Here is a 15,675-nt window from a genome sequence, read left to right on the forward strand (position 1 = left end):
AATTTGGTAAACAAGACGGTTTGTTCTTGTTCAGCAGGTTTAGAGTTGATTTTTATTATTTTCAATTTTTTTTTCAAATGTGTTTTTTGTTACCAATCAACTCAAATTCAACGTGTTCGTTTAACTCGGGCCTGTCATGAGCTCAAGCTAAACTCAACTTGCCACAAGAATGAGCCAAGCTTCAACACCCTTTGTTCCGTCCATTCAACTTTTTCTTATACTTTTTTTTCTTAAACATTTTATATTTGTCAAGATTTTGATAAAACAAAAAAAAATAGAGCTTGATTGTTTTATGTAGTTCTCATAGGAAAATGCTGAGCTGGCCTCCCTTTCTTATCACAAGCTAAATAAACATCAAAGCATCATGGATTGGCAGGAAAGTGTTACTCAAGCAAAAGAAAGATGAGGTTTTTCTCCACCACCTTCCTTTTTTCATATGAAAAGTCCACACCTTTTCCCATACGTATGACGCTGACAGGACTTTATGTTCTATTTCCTATTAAAGGATATATTTCCTCATGTGACAACCAAACAAACAGAACCTTAGGAAAAAGATGCAAAGGACTATGGACAAAGATCAAAAGTTGACAGGCGAGAGCAGAGATCAGCGAAACCACGTTCTTCTAAAATAGTCAGTAGATAGTGCGGCCATAGAAAAACAACTCATTTTCATCACTTGGATGATTGAATCCACAATACACCTTAGGACCTGTTTGCACAGCGCAGAAGGTAGAGAGCACCATTTACATTGTCCCCACAGGCTACCATTGAATTACGAGGGACCCTTTCTGAAAGAGCCCTCTCTTTTCAGTGGAAACGAAGTCAGACAAGGGCAGTCGGACTTCGTTTCCGCAGAGAAAGGCTAGTGCGGAACAATGCACGGAGCCTCTTTCTTTGCATTGCAAACACATCACAAAGCACTTGACCTGTGTTCTCAAACCGGTGTGATAGATTTGGGGACCATCCCAGCATCCACCAGGCCTTGACTGAATCACCATCTAGACTTGACTCAACCATCAACACAAAGAAAGAAAGGAAGACCCTGCAGGGATAAGAGGGGCCAGGCTTTGTTTCTGTGCTAACGCTGTCTAGAAATTTTTGTTTATGGTGCATCCGGAAACTATCGTGTTGTGAAATAGATGGAAAAACTGCTGTGACATAGATGGAAAAAATGATGTGACAATGACAATGGAAAACTGGAAGAATACCCTTTAATCAACAATGCAAAATCCACTTCTCACAAATAAATAAGATTCATTCATGCATTACAGAAGTTGGAACGGCTTCATAATTATCAATACAAAGGCAGATGAACATGTTAACCTATGATTACACCAATAAGACATCATAAGGAGTGCACCTCTCAGGAACAACAGAAGGAAAACGAATTCACTCCCCCGCAACCATCTCTTTAAGCCAAGTCCAAATTTATCACCACTACCTCTGACAGTAGCCACCGACTTGTATAGACATCTGCAAGCATATAACCTTAAACTATCATGGCCATGTTCCATGCCAGAGAAACAGAACAGACACCTTCAACAACTTTACAGTGATTTTTTTCCCCTCTACTCTTGAAAGCAAAGTCTGCAATTATTATATAGGCACAGGATTTCCATCCTTCAACCTAGATGCTGACAGAATGAGAAAAACGATAACCGGGGCGTTGACATAAAGAGAGCAGTGTAAATCCTGCCTTACATTTATCCATCTCAAAGGAGAAAAGGCTTCAAATGCTGCAATGCTTACGATCCTTTCTTCTTTTGGTCTTTGGCCTTTTTTATCTCTTTCGTAAGCATTCTAGGTGCAATTGCCATGGACATTAGCTCTTGGAATAACAGCTTACAGGCATATGGTATGTATACCTGAAAATTTTCAGATAAAATTTTTCAGACACAATAATAGATTAATGAAAGGTAAAAGACCACACTGGTCCCAAAGTCCAGCTGACCTCAAGGCAATCATCAGATGGAGAAATAACCAACAATCAAATTCAGATCTCTTAATATTGTACAAAAAAAAAACTCACAAAGAATCCGTAGATCTTTGTATACAAATACCCAAGGGTCTATGTCCTCAAACCTTCTTAGAATACCTTACACAACTTAAAAGTATTGTAGAACATAAGCACATTTTCTGTTATGCTTGTTCTTCGTATACAAATACCCAAGGGTCTATGTCCTCAAACCTTCTTAGAATACCTTACACATCTTAAAAGTAGTGTAGAACATAAGAACATTTTTTGTTATGCATGTATTAGCCTGAAACCTAAAAACAGATTCAAAAAACACAAAAAACGGAAAGCTGAAATGGGTGAAGAAGCTCAAACCTGAACAATGTCCGTCTTGTTCTTACATCCTCTGCACTCAAAGGAATTTTTCTTGAGATTGGCAATTGCAATGATCCCACAATGCTCACAGACATGGATCCTGTATGCATCACTTTGATCAAATAATCTTTCCTTGAGGAAATGTGCAGCCCCGTGAGCAATCATACAATCACGTTCCATCTCTCCAAAACGCAACCCTCCATCACGAGACCGCCCTTCAGCTGGCTGCCTTGTAAGAATCTGGACAGGCCCACGACCCCGAGAGTGAATCTTGTCATCCACCATATGCTTTAGCCTCTGATAATATGTAGGGCCAAGGAATATCATAGCTGTGAGTTTCCGACCAGTGTGACCATTGTACATGGTTTCAAACCCACGCATCTGGTATCCACATTTATGAAGGGCCTTGCTGATATTATCGACCTAAGAGCAGTCAAAAGATTGCAACATGAATATTAGCTCAATTTCCAAGAATTTTAAGCAAAAACTGCAGACCACTGAATGTCTTAAATGTATTCCTGACTCATATATATAAAGGACATCTGAACATTCTACAAAACCTAGTCAATCACTATTTGCTAGGAAATGCATAAAAGTAGCACTGTAGTTTCAGGTTTCACCCATTTTACTTTTTTCAAGCCCTCTAGCTACCACAGGTGCTTGGGCTATTAAATAATGGATGATATTGTTGCATGAGGGTAATCAAGGAATTAGCATAAAACTTGCATTTCAAACTATGGTACCCAGACACTCCATTTTGCCCTTTGTACCTGTGTCGACGGGCGTCGACACACGGACACGCCACTTTACCCTCCGTACATACAAGTTTGTACTTAATTTATAAATTATAATTATATTTTCAGTTTATAACTTTAGATTTTCAGTATATAATATATATTTTGGATATAGCATATATATTTAGATTATATTCAGTTTATTTTGTATTTATGTGATCTTTAATATATATAGCCGTGTCCCCGTACCCACATTTTTTGGAATTTCCATGTCGTACTCGTACCCATACCCACACCTGCACCTGCACCTGTACCCAGGTGACATAGATCTCAAACTATAAATAAATGATAGTGCAATTTTTAAGTTCTCAAAAACAAGCTTAGAAGTCTAGGGACTATGCAGCATCACATACTGTGACATCAGTAAATGGAGTAGCATCCCCTTCTTTCCCCATATGAGCTGCCACTTTGCCCATGATGCACTCAATCAGCTGCCCGATTGTCATTCGAGATGGAATAGCGTGTGGGTTGACAATTATGTCAGGGGTAATTCCCTCCACCGTCCAAGGCATGTCCTCTTGAGTATATGTCATGCCTACAGTCCCCTTTTGGCCATGCCTGCTACTAAATTTATCTCCAATCTGCGGAATACGCACAGATCTCATCCTAACTTTCACGAACCTCAAACCATCAGCATTTGTTGTCAACAAAACCTGCAGGAGTAACCACAGAATGGTGAAAGAAATAAGAAGGAAGCAGCAAAAGATTAAACTATACAATCCACGAGGAATCCAACAAAATGAAATCTAATTTCCATTTCATGTGTCCTGATAAGCCAGTGAGCTACTAAAGTTTCATATTTTCAAAGAGTCTGATTACTGAGGAGTCAGAGAAAACTAAACCGACCAAAATCCACACCTAGCTACAGAAGAGAGCAGGCTCATAAACGCTCAATTAATTCACCCAGTTCACATCTCCCATGAACATAGCCAACTTGATGACCATATTCAGTTACAAAATTCAGCACACCTACCTCAGTCGACTTGTTGAACAGCTCAAGGACCTTATCAGTCACAAGTCAAATCATCATTTTGGAAAAGATCAACAAGGAACAACAATGCTAAGCAATTTATCTACCTGATCGACCATGCCACTTTCACTATGGCGCAAGCTTGTGCTATGATCACGTCTTGTATAGCGTGATGCTTGTCCTTGTGCTTCATCCTGAGAAATAGGTGATGTCTTCCCAATTATCACATCCTCACCTGAGACCCGTGTACCCTAGGGAATAAAGAATAAATCTGTTAGACGCAAACAAATTACACGTGGCTTTATGTTATTATGGACAATGGGAATCAATACTCACGGGAGGTGCAAGACCATCATCATCCAATTTGTCATATGACCCATGTCGCATACCCTACAAAAACAGAAAAAGAGATGAATTAAGATTCATGGAAAATATGGAAAAGAAACGGAAACAGAATTCTTTCAACACTCACCATGGTGTTCTCACGATTTGGACGTCCGAAATCCTCTTTAACAAGTGTCCCCATCTTCTTCTCCTCATCCCTAAACAAGAAGACTAACAGACCGATTACATCTCCAGAAATATGTTTATACACAGAAAAATATGTGAATAATAAGCTTTTACCTGTATGAACGGAAAAACAATGACCGAAAGAATCCACGATCAATTGAAGATTGATTCATTATAACGGAATCTTCTTGATTGTATCCCGAGTAGCATGCAATGGCAACAATAGCATTCTGGTGAAACACACCAAAAGATAGACTTGTAAGGGGTTAAGCAATTGACAAAAATTAATGATGACCAAAAATTCTACCAATGAAGACAATAACACATCATCTTACAATTCCAGCTGGCAGCTGCCTGAAATGTAAATGTTCCATGGCTCGTGTGGTAACGAGAGGCTTCTGAGGATAGTAAAGAACATAGGCCAAAGTGTCCTATAAACAATGAAAAGATTCAAAATCATTACCTCAGAAAATTGGGAGAGGTGGAGAGCATGCTGACCAGCAACTTACCATCCGTAGTTGATAGTTGGTCACATACATTCCCATTGCTTGTTTACCCATCGCTGACTGGTATGTGTTACGAGGAGACTGCACAATATTGCAAAATGTAAAAGGTGTGCACTATTGTAGCAATGTACACACAGATATTTGCTCACAATACAAATTTTATTCAATAAAAACCAACCTGATTATGATCAGGAAATGGGATTATAGATGCACAAACACCCAATATCAATGAAGGATGGATTTCACAATGAGTGTAGGTCTCTGAGTAAGCTTCTTCAGGGTTGATCCTTGCACTGACAAGATCCTACAATCAAATACAGGTTTTCACTTACCATTGCATCACACTGATTCACACAAAATCATTAACAAAGCATCTCAAGGGCATGCAAGTAACAGACCTACTTAATTATAGAACCCAATGGTTATACATTGACCCACAACAGTAAGATACTTTACAAGATGGCTGACAAAAACCCACTAAACTTGGATGTAATAAAACCTACGGAAATAGTCATTGATATCATTGTAGTTTCTTCTTCTTCTGTGTCTATATATTCTATGAACCCTTTCGCCACAAGATCATGCCAACCTTCTTCCTGGCTTTCCTGAGAAAAAATAAACAAATCCAGAGTTAAAACAATCCACCAATACATGTTGAACAGACACTAAAAGAAGACAAAAATGTGTGCTGAATCAGATTTGATATATACTCTCTGCTGAAGAGCTTGAATATCTTTTTTCTTGATCAGTAATCTTTGTTTTTCTACTATGAATAAAGGACGACTGCAGCGACCATAGTCAGTATATAGGCGTAGCTCTTTTAAGCGGATATCTCGAACAACCCCAACTTCAGTATTAACATCGACCTGCCAATCAAAGTAAATATCATCATGATGAAACCAGAAACCAATATGAATTCTACAATGGAATGAAAGAATAGCTTTGTCTGTAGCATCAGAGTATGAAGATAAAAACCAATAACTAAAAGCAAATAGCATATGTGGATGCTTCCCAGCAGGATGTTGATAGTACAAGCCCTGAGCAGGTTTCAAGAGCAGGACAATAATATAATACAAACCTAAAGAATAATCAGATTAGCACCACAACTACATGGAACTATACTCCCCTCATTACAGTCATTGGAACATATTGCCTACGGATCTTGAAAATGTTCTTTTTGGATAAGCATGTTTTCTAACATAGAGATCTTACAAATAGGTCAAAACAGGGCAACCTCCCTGACATTGTGAGAAATATCTGAAAAGAACAGTTTGTAGGTTTAAGCAGGCTACTAATCAATTCTAAAACATGCATCACTGAGTTAGTTAGATAGCTTACACAGACTTGGTTCATATTCAAGATAATCATTCATTGCTCATTATGGCATCAAAGGAAGGGCAGTAGAATCAACAATGTTAGTCCTACATGCAGGACACTATTTCAATAAGAGTAGAGAAGGTACAAATACAGATGCAAAAATGTTCCAGCCCAACTCGTTCCTTGAGATGCTTCTCATGGAATTAAAATTGTTATGGAAATAGTAGCAAATCCATCAACCAGAAAAGACAACATATAGGATAATATATTTCATATGACACAAACACAACCTTTAAAGGAAGCACACCCAGTCAACTTCAACTATTACAGACCTGTCTCCTGAGATCTCGAAGGGTTTTCACCAAAAGCTCAGGATTCCGATGAATGCCAACCCAACAGCCATTGACAAAAATTTTAGTTGCTTGCAGAATGACGGCAGGAGATATTTCCTGTAAAGAATTAAACAATAAGACTTCCTCATACATATGCACACAGTGTGTGTGTGTGTATATATATATATATATATATATATATATATGTGTGTGTGTGTGTGTGTGTGTGTGTGGGGGGGGGGGGGGGGGGGGGATTGTTAGTTCACATTAGGATCCTCCAAAAATCATAGTTTTAGGTGTTTTATGCTAGATCTGAACTGTTAGATGTGTTTACCATTGCTTATTTATTAAGAAGGAAGCTTTGTTTCGAATTGGTTTGACGTAAAAATGTAAATATTTTATCATCAAATTTTAGTACAATATCAACCATTGATTTTTTTACCTCTTTAAAATGCATGTGAGCATAAAGATGCTTAATCAAAAACATGTTTTCTATTGAATAAACAATGATAAATACATTTAATGGTTTGGATCTAGCAGAAAATACCCAAAACTATGATTTTTGGAGGGTCCTAACTTGACCTAACAAAAAAAGGGGCAGCACAATCCTCTCTCTCTCTCTCTCTCTCTCTCTCTCTCTCTAGAGAGAGAGAGAGAGAGAGAGAGAATTCAAATGCATAAAGCACTATCAGAAAGGCAACCTCAAAATTTTCAGTGCTCCACTCTTCCAGAAACTCTAAAATTGGATTTGCTGCTGAACCCACTGTTATATACACCATCAGAGCTAGATTTTTCACCAATCCACAAGCCTGATACAACAGCAGAAGTTCCCATTAGAAATTTAAATCAGGCAAGAAACATTAAAACAAATATGAAACAAATGCATGAAGTAAGCCCATGCATGCACATTATTTACCTGTCCTTCAGGTGTTTCTGCAGGACACATCATTCCCCAATGTGAATTGTGCAACTGACGAGGCTTTGCCAATTTCCCTGGGTAAAAGGAAAAAAAAATGCCATAGATTTATGGGTATCAGACATGCAAGAATCCAAGATAAACCAATATCAATAAGGTTCAAAATAGAAGTGGACAGTAGATATGGTTTGCCAAGATAAAAAAGGCATAACAGATTAGCAGGAACAGATACTATAATCATAACAATTAGGCATCATGGGAATCACCTTCACGACCAATTGGGGAGTTTAACCTTCGCAAGTGGGATAAAGTGGAAGCATATGTCAAACGATTCAACACCTGTGGAGGCAAGGAACAAGGAATAACCAGTTAAAATCAAAGAAAAACACAATTAGAAACTAGAAGCTGCTCAGAGGTAATATTCAATGAAAACTGGATTAAAAACGGATGAAAAATTATCACAGAAAATCCATAGGATAAAAAATAACCTGTGAAACTCCAGCCCTCGTCCCAGCAGCATTTGCTTGGCCCCAATTTCCGGTAGCAAGAGAATATTTCAGGCCACTAGTAATCGTTTTAGCTTTAATTGCAAATTGGAGATTTACATCTTTTCCATTATCTACACACTGTTCAAGCAAATTTACTTAAGCTTAAACCATGAAACAGCAGATAAGGCATCACTAAGCAAGCAATAGCAAGGACGAGAAAAAGAGAACCTTTTGGACATAGGACCTAACATCCCTAGTCAGCTTCCGGAACAGCTGAAAGTGAGCGAAAAGCAAAACAAAGTTTGAAGCGAAAATCAATATCCAATACTTGGGCCTTAAAAACACATGAAATAAGGCTATGATTAACAACCATTCTGAACAAGCCTCCAAGCAAAGGACCTGCAAGGTCCAGTCTCTTGTTTCCATAGTGATCCCTATCATCCTCTGGCCTCCGACCAAGAGCACATAGTAGAAGACGATGAATGATATATCTGACACAGATAGTAGTTGCATCATTAAACATGAAATAGTGATGAAAACATGTACAAATAGTAAATGGCATACCCAAAATAATATGCCTTTTTTGTTTCACAGTGTTCTCCAACCCCAACATGAGGAAGCATTTCCTTCTGTAGGATCTCCTTGGCATACCTTGACAAAAAATGAGTTGAGCATAACTTCACATAAGAATAACACTCGAGATATATTGCAGAGAGCAGCTTAATACGACAGGTCAAACAGATAAGAGATAACTCAATAAACTCATGTTCATGACATCATAGCAGAGATATTCAATGCCTACTTGATCCTCTTCTCCTTGGTAACACCTACTGTAGATCCTCGCTTTCCAATGTAGTCCAATGCTACCTAAACACAACCCAGTACACTTGGCATCAGGGGTGCCAAATCAAAATAAAACTTACTAAAAGGATAGAGCTAAATAATCAGCAATAGCAACTTAATAATGCGACCCTCCAAAACAAGGAGACATTGGAAAGGTAGCACAAGCAGGGATAAAGACCAAATTATACTTGCAAGACGGAACAACCTGCATGATACATTTCAAATCCTAGTCTACAGTAAGAATGTCTAATGTTCAACAAAACACATGCACTAGATGCCAGAAGGAACATTTTCATGCTTCTAAGCTGCCTCAACATCTTGTAACAGAAAATGACATAGTTAGGAGCTGCTTATACATTTCGATAAAGTCAAATTCAAGTCCATTGCTATTCAATTATGCACCAAGAACATCCATTTGAACAAAAGAAATCATATAGTCAGCAAGGCATCTATTAATTAGCAAGGTCCCAAGTATAATCCTACTACAAATAATAATTATCATACCTGTTGATTTTGGATAACAAATGCTTCCTCCAGTGATGGGCGAAGCAGCTCCATCATCTTTGTGTCAGCAAAGTCATAACATATATGTTCTAGTATGTCCTTATCAGCAACAAAGCCAAGTGCCCTGAACACAATAATTATTGGAATTTCTGTCCTAATGTATGGAAGAGTAGCTCGAATATACTGCCCAGAGGATCCCTACAATAAACCAGACGATAAAGTAACAAAGAAATGTAATAAAATAGGGCAAAGATAAAAGAAGAAAACGCACAATCATTTACAGGGATACTTTTATTTCTATTTGTTTAAGAATGATTAGGACAATAATAAGGAATAGATGGTTGCAAGGGCTCAGAATGCATGATTCTCAATGTGGAAGATGTTCCTATTCTTCTTCTTTTATATAAAGAACATAAAATGTCATAACTTTGCCACCATAAGTGTATAGGGGCAAAATACATAAATACCCCTAGTGTTAATATATTTTACCAAGAAAATGAAACTGAAACTGATCCTAGTAGCCCCAAAGTTCTTGGGAAAGAATTTGCTTACTTATCTTTTCCCATAGGACCAAGGGCCAACCCCAACGTCCTGTGTAGATAATGAGGCCACCTTCACAACCTTCTCCCTTTTGTCCCATGTACATGTATTTTAACTATGGACAGCTTGGATTTTATGAACTAAAATCTTTATCCTGTCAGACCTTTTATGAATAAGTCGGCAATCTGTTTACAAAACCCCCGTCTTGTGAGGATTTTTGTAAATAGATCAGCAAATTGTCTCCAAAATCTCTGTCATGTGAAACCTTTTGTCAATGCAAGCAACTTCATTCTTAGTCCCAAAATATTTGGCCTGTCACCATTGATCATCAATCTTTTGGTTAATGAAATGGTGATCGATCTATATGCTTCATTTTTCCATGTTGAATCAGATTCCTATAACAAAATAATAGAGATATTGGAAGTCTTTCAACCAACTTATATAATTGTCTAATCCATAGGTTGTAAGTGGATCTACAAAATAAAACGCCATGTTGATGGGTTTATTGCTAGATACAAGGCCCGACTATTGGCCAAGGGGTACAATCAACAAAAGGGAGCACATTACATTGAAACTTTTAGCCCGCTAATTAAACCTACAACTATCCGGACAGTGTTCTCCATTGCCATAAGTTCTAGATGGCAAATACATCAATTGGATGTTAATAATGCTTTCTTACATGGCTCTCTAAAGGAGAAAGTCTTCATGATGCAGCCACCGGGGTTTAAGGATAGGTGTCACCCTAAATACGTGTGTAAGCTTAGTTGTACTCTATACGGGTTGAAGCAGGCCACGTGCATGGTTTAAAAGGCTAAAAGTATACTTGGAAAAACTGAAATTTGTTGAGCCTCGTGCTGACTCATCGTTATTCATCCGTCGGACTAATGGAATAAAAAAAATTGTCTTGATATATGTTGATGACATTATTATTACAGGAAGTTCCTATCGAGAAGTCAAAAATATCATTCAGGCTACATTACTTTTTGGGTATTGAAGTACTGCAATAACTGGCTGAAATAGTTCTAACTCAAAGGAAGTACATCAGATACCTTCTCATTAAGTCAGGCATGCTTGATTGCAAATAAGTCGTTACTCCTGCAACACCAAACGTTTCTCTTTCAAGGTATTTCGGAGAACTTATGAATGATGCCACACAATACAAGAGTATAATGGGTGCTTTACAATATGCAATGATTTCTCGATCAGATATTGTCTACGCCATCAACAAGGCATGTCAATTTATGCATGAACCCACACAGGACCATGGGAGACATGTTAAGTGTGTATTAAGATATTTTAAAGGAACACTTAATTCTGGGGGATTCTCAAATGCCGATTGGGTTGGATGACTGAAAGTCCACTAGTGGATATCTCACCTTCCTTGGACCAAATATGCTTTACTGGAGCGCGTGCAAGCAGCACACAGTTGCACGGTCAAGTACTGAAGCAGAGTACAGAGCCATAGCAGGTGCAGTTTCTGAATTAATGTGGCTAAAACAACTCCTGAAGGATCTAGAGTCTAACACACCTGATGTTTTTGTCCTGTGGTGTGACAATCTGGGAGCTATATATTTAATGGCTAACCCATTGTCACATGCCAGAACAAAACATATAAAAATTGATTTTCATTTTGTCAGAGTGAAGGTTGCTCACCAAACCATTGAGGTCAAATGTGTTCGTTTTGAAGACCAAATAGTTGATTTTCTAACTAAAGCCCTGCCTGGACCAAAATTTCAGTATTTCATAGAAAAGCTTAATCTTGGAAAGATTAGCTTGAGAGGGTGTGTGAAGATAAGTCCAGATCCAGCCATAGCAGATCCAAAGTCAGACCCAACAAGAATCCTTCATCCAGCTAGTCTCCATGTTGAGAAGGACTCTCCTGAGGAAGCCCCACGTGTTGGAGAGGAGAGTCCTCCTTCTAATGGTCATCCCTTATAAGAGATTCAGTCTCATAAGGAGACCAAACCGATAAAGAAGTGTCTTGTATTAGAGCAAGTTTGTATACAGAGAGAGTTCAACCTTAATATGGACTCCTTGTGTTTAAAGAGTTCTACTTAATGTAATCTTGAAAATATATAGAGAAAGGAAGGATGCCTCCTCTCTCGCGTGTAAGTCGGAGAGAGAGAAAGAGGGACGCTCTATGTCACAGGGATTCGGCCAGACAGGTGCCGCACCCGCATCAACGCGACGCGAGTGCGGCACCTGGTGTGGTCAACCCGACCACACCCACTATCATTTTGGTCCATTTTTTAGATTTTTTTTTTAAATTGCCCTATGAAATGGGCTGCGGAATTTTAAAAAAAAATGGGGGGGGGGGGGGGGGGCTGCCCCCCTACAACCCCCCGCCAACGGCGGCCCCCCCTAGACCTCCGCCCATTGACCGCGTAGTGGGACCCGCGGACCCCCCTTTATATATATATATATATATATATATATATATATATATATATATATATATATATATATATATATATATATATATATATATATATATATATATATATTTTTTTTTTTTTTTTTTTTGCCGCACCCCCACACCCAAGGTTTTTTAAAGTGCCGCGCCCCCGCACCCTCACCTACGTGACATAGGGGACGCTCAATAGTGGACATAGGTCACATTGACCAAACCACTATAAAATTTTGTGTTTTCTTGTGTGTGTGTGTGTGTGTGTGTGTGTGTGTGTGTGTGTGTGTGTGTGTGTGTGTGTGTGTGTGTGTGTGTGTGTGTGTGTGTGTGATCCAGTTGGAAAAACGTCTCAGCCTGGCCTAAACTTTTTCAAAGGTTGATACCCATGCAAAGTCCTTATCTTTGTATTCATAGCCTCTTCCCTTCTACATTTTCTTGCTTCAAAAGGCTCATCCTTTTGCCTTTGTGTAACAAAAACTTGATGTTCCCTACTGAAACTTTTACAACTCACCCAGATATCAATTGGATGTCAAATTCTACTTGATTCTCTCATTTGTTGGCCCTTTAGATTCAACTTCATTTTGATTTTCTTCTTTTTGGCCTCTTGAGTCTATGCTCAATGATCGGTTTTTGCTAGTTACATGAAGGATCTTGGGTACATTTTTTGGTTGTTGAAGTTCAAAGTGCACACTTCCCAATGTGGGAGACATACTTACCATTATACAATCGCAAGGTCAGGTAGTTTCTTGGTCCTCCACCAGTACATGCGGATTCAATGGCACAAGAAGGGGTACCCATGCTGATCCTATACCAACTATGAGAGTGAACTTCTTCAACTTCCCTATGATATTCAACTTTTTCAAAATTTTGCCCTAACAAATAGTCTCTTTGCCTTAAGAAAATTGAACAAGGGATATTACACACACACTAATAGAACAATGGTCTTCTACTAAAACAACCAACTGAAAACCTTTATGTGGGCATCTATAGAGACATGTGTATTCATACATGCACTCAATAAATTAAAGATGCAGACATTTCCACAGTTCCACTAACTCTACTTATAGTCTGAAGTTATAGAATCTCTTGATGTATTAAGAGAAATGACTGGAATCATAGTTACAGTAAAACTCTTCAGTAGAGGTTTTCACAAATACGTCAAGAGATACTTAGTATGGATAGTGATAAGCTTACCCCTTTGGCACTAGTCCGAGAAAGCATTCTAACAAACATGCTGCTTGGTGGTCTATTTTGTGACTCAGCCATAGATCGTACCTCGGCTACATAGGCATACTTGTTTGGCTGTCTTTTCTTGAAAACATAGACATGGTTTGTACTCATCTTCTCTTGTGCAATCAGAACTTTTTCACTGCCATTGATGATGAAGTACCCACCTTGGTCATACGGGCATTCTCCAAGTTCTGTTAAATCTTTTTCAGAGATCTGATACAATGTGCAGTAACTAGAACGCAGCATAATTGGAACCTAAAAGAGACCATGAACCACAATAAGATGAACGCATACCTAAGAACTTAAGCAGGAAGATGAAATAAAATAAAACCAACAAGGCTTTACATATGTGGGCGTGTACATGATTGCACATGTGTGCAGTGTGGATGAATACACGCAGAATATTACCTTCCCAATAAAGACTTTAGTGAAATCCTGCTGTTCTACAAGCTCTTCAGAGTCGTGCCCTTTCTTTATTACCCGTTTTGTAACATCCACATATAGTGGGGCTGAGTAAGTCAAGTTCCTCAATCTAGCAGCCTTGGGAAACAAAGTTGCAGTTTCTCCATCTGATTCTGTCATCATGGGCTTACTCAGGTATATCTGACCGAAACTGATCTTGTAAATCGTCTGCAAAAGCAAAGAGTGCTTAATTTGCAGGTTTAAAATTAACCAAATAAGAAATATCAGAATCATGATAAAGCAGGAAAATAAGTGGACTGGAAAACGAAGTGTATTATGATCAGAATTTGTCTTCATTGAATTGTGTACTTTAGAATTTTGTATGCAATATTCCAGTCACAAAGAGGAAACACTTGCTACAATATTTCTCAGACCTATGAAAAAACATTCATCAGCACCAATTCATGCTTCTCACGCAACTAAAATCCCCCCCCCCTACACACACACACCCCGCCCTCGCAAAAAAAAAATGCCCCTAAGATCCCTTACGAGGAAGAAGCCGACCCAACCTACCTCGGCGAAATCCGACTGACGCCCGGGGTTGTGCTGCGACTCCGGCCGTATCTCGATATCGGCCGACTCGTCAACGATCTCTTGCATCGTGTTCTGGATGAACTCGTCGAAGGAGTCGAGTTGCTGCCGCACCAGCCCCTTCTCCTCGAAGTAGGCACTGATGACTGCCCACGCATCCTCCTGCGTGATCTCGTCGTCTTCGTTCTCCACCTCAACATCCTCTCCGGCGTACATCCTCTCGACCAAACCCTCGATTTCTCCGCCCAAAGGCGCGACCCAACAAGCACGCAGAGCCTAGCGTTAGGGTAACGCGAAAGAAAACCGACGAATAAGAGGATGAAACAGTGAAAGATTGATCGGATGAAGAAGAGGCGATCTCCGGAAGAAAACCCCGTCTTGTTTTTGTTGGATTAATCGATTATTTTTAACTCTTTCCTTTTTTATTCAAATGTTTGGAGATCGAGGATTTTATCGGAAGGACACAGAGGGAAAGCACCACGCTCTCTCGACGGCGTCAAGATGAGGGAATAGGGAAAGAGAGACAACGAGAGTTTATATAGGGACGAGGGAAGACCGAGACCGACTCTCTTTGCCTTTCGTGGATCGAGTCTCCGCAGAAATGGATACGGGAAACAGATTCTCTATTAGAACCGGTCCTGTATGTCATATGGGATCTCATTTCTGTCATTTTTTTATTTACAAAAAGACGCTCAATGAATGCTATATTTACAAATACACGCTTATTATTTCAAGTGTTACGTTTAACCACCTGGGTTAATAAAACATCTCTCAAACAGCCTATCCACAGTCGGTAAGAGTTAAGTGTAGGCAAATCCTGTGAAACAAAACGCAGGAAGCATACCTGAATTCGCCATGAATCGCAATTGCGTGTAGAGAATTCGGCATTCTCTTCAGCCGGTCGACGCCCACAATGAGCCCAGGCCTTAGGTTGACGGAGAGCATGACCCTTCCACGATATCAGAATATATAATTGTTTTGGTAGGATAATTGCTA

The 15,675-nt window shown here is 39.1% G+C and overlaps 1 protein-coding gene across 1 annotated transcript; it reads right to left on the reverse strand.

The window, feature by feature from the left end:
- Positions 1 to 1,208: 1,208 nt before the first annotated feature.
- LOC149835658 (DNA-directed RNA polymerase II subunit RPB2) lies at positions 1,209 to 15,098 on the reverse strand. Its single transcript, XM_090008674.1, has 26 exons — positions 14,662 to 15,098; positions 14,095 to 14,316; positions 13,651 to 13,941; positions 9,510 to 9,707; positions 8,965 to 9,029; positions 8,727 to 8,813; positions 8,533 to 8,653; positions 8,391 to 8,435; positions 8,163 to 8,300; positions 7,941 to 8,013; positions 7,675 to 7,751; positions 7,460 to 7,567; positions 6,759 to 6,875; positions 5,820 to 5,975; positions 5,613 to 5,714; positions 5,288 to 5,413; positions 5,113 to 5,190; positions 4,939 to 5,034; positions 4,718 to 4,833; positions 4,566 to 4,635; positions 4,430 to 4,483; positions 4,201 to 4,344; positions 3,477 to 3,776; positions 2,330 to 2,752; positions 1,702 to 1,865; positions 1,209 to 1,473 (listed from the first exon to the last, which is right to left on the reverse strand). The coding sequence occupies exons 1-25, from the start codon at positions 14,893 to 14,895 to the stop codon at positions 1,746 to 1,748; spliced, it is 3,561 nt and encodes a 1,186-aa protein (XP_089864800.1). The 5' UTR covers positions 14,896 to 15,098; the 3' UTR covers positions 1,209 to 1,473; positions 1,702 to 1,745.
- Between the last annotated feature and the right edge of the window lie 577 nt (positions 15,099 to 15,675).

Source organism: Nuphar pumila, chromosome 6 (assembly GCF_984573655.1).
Source record: "Nuphar pumila chromosome 6, dmNupPumi1.hap1.1, whole genome shotgun sequence".
Lineage (NCBI taxonomy): Eukaryota > Viridiplantae > Streptophyta > Magnoliopsida > Nymphaeales > Nymphaeaceae > Nuphar > Nuphar pumila.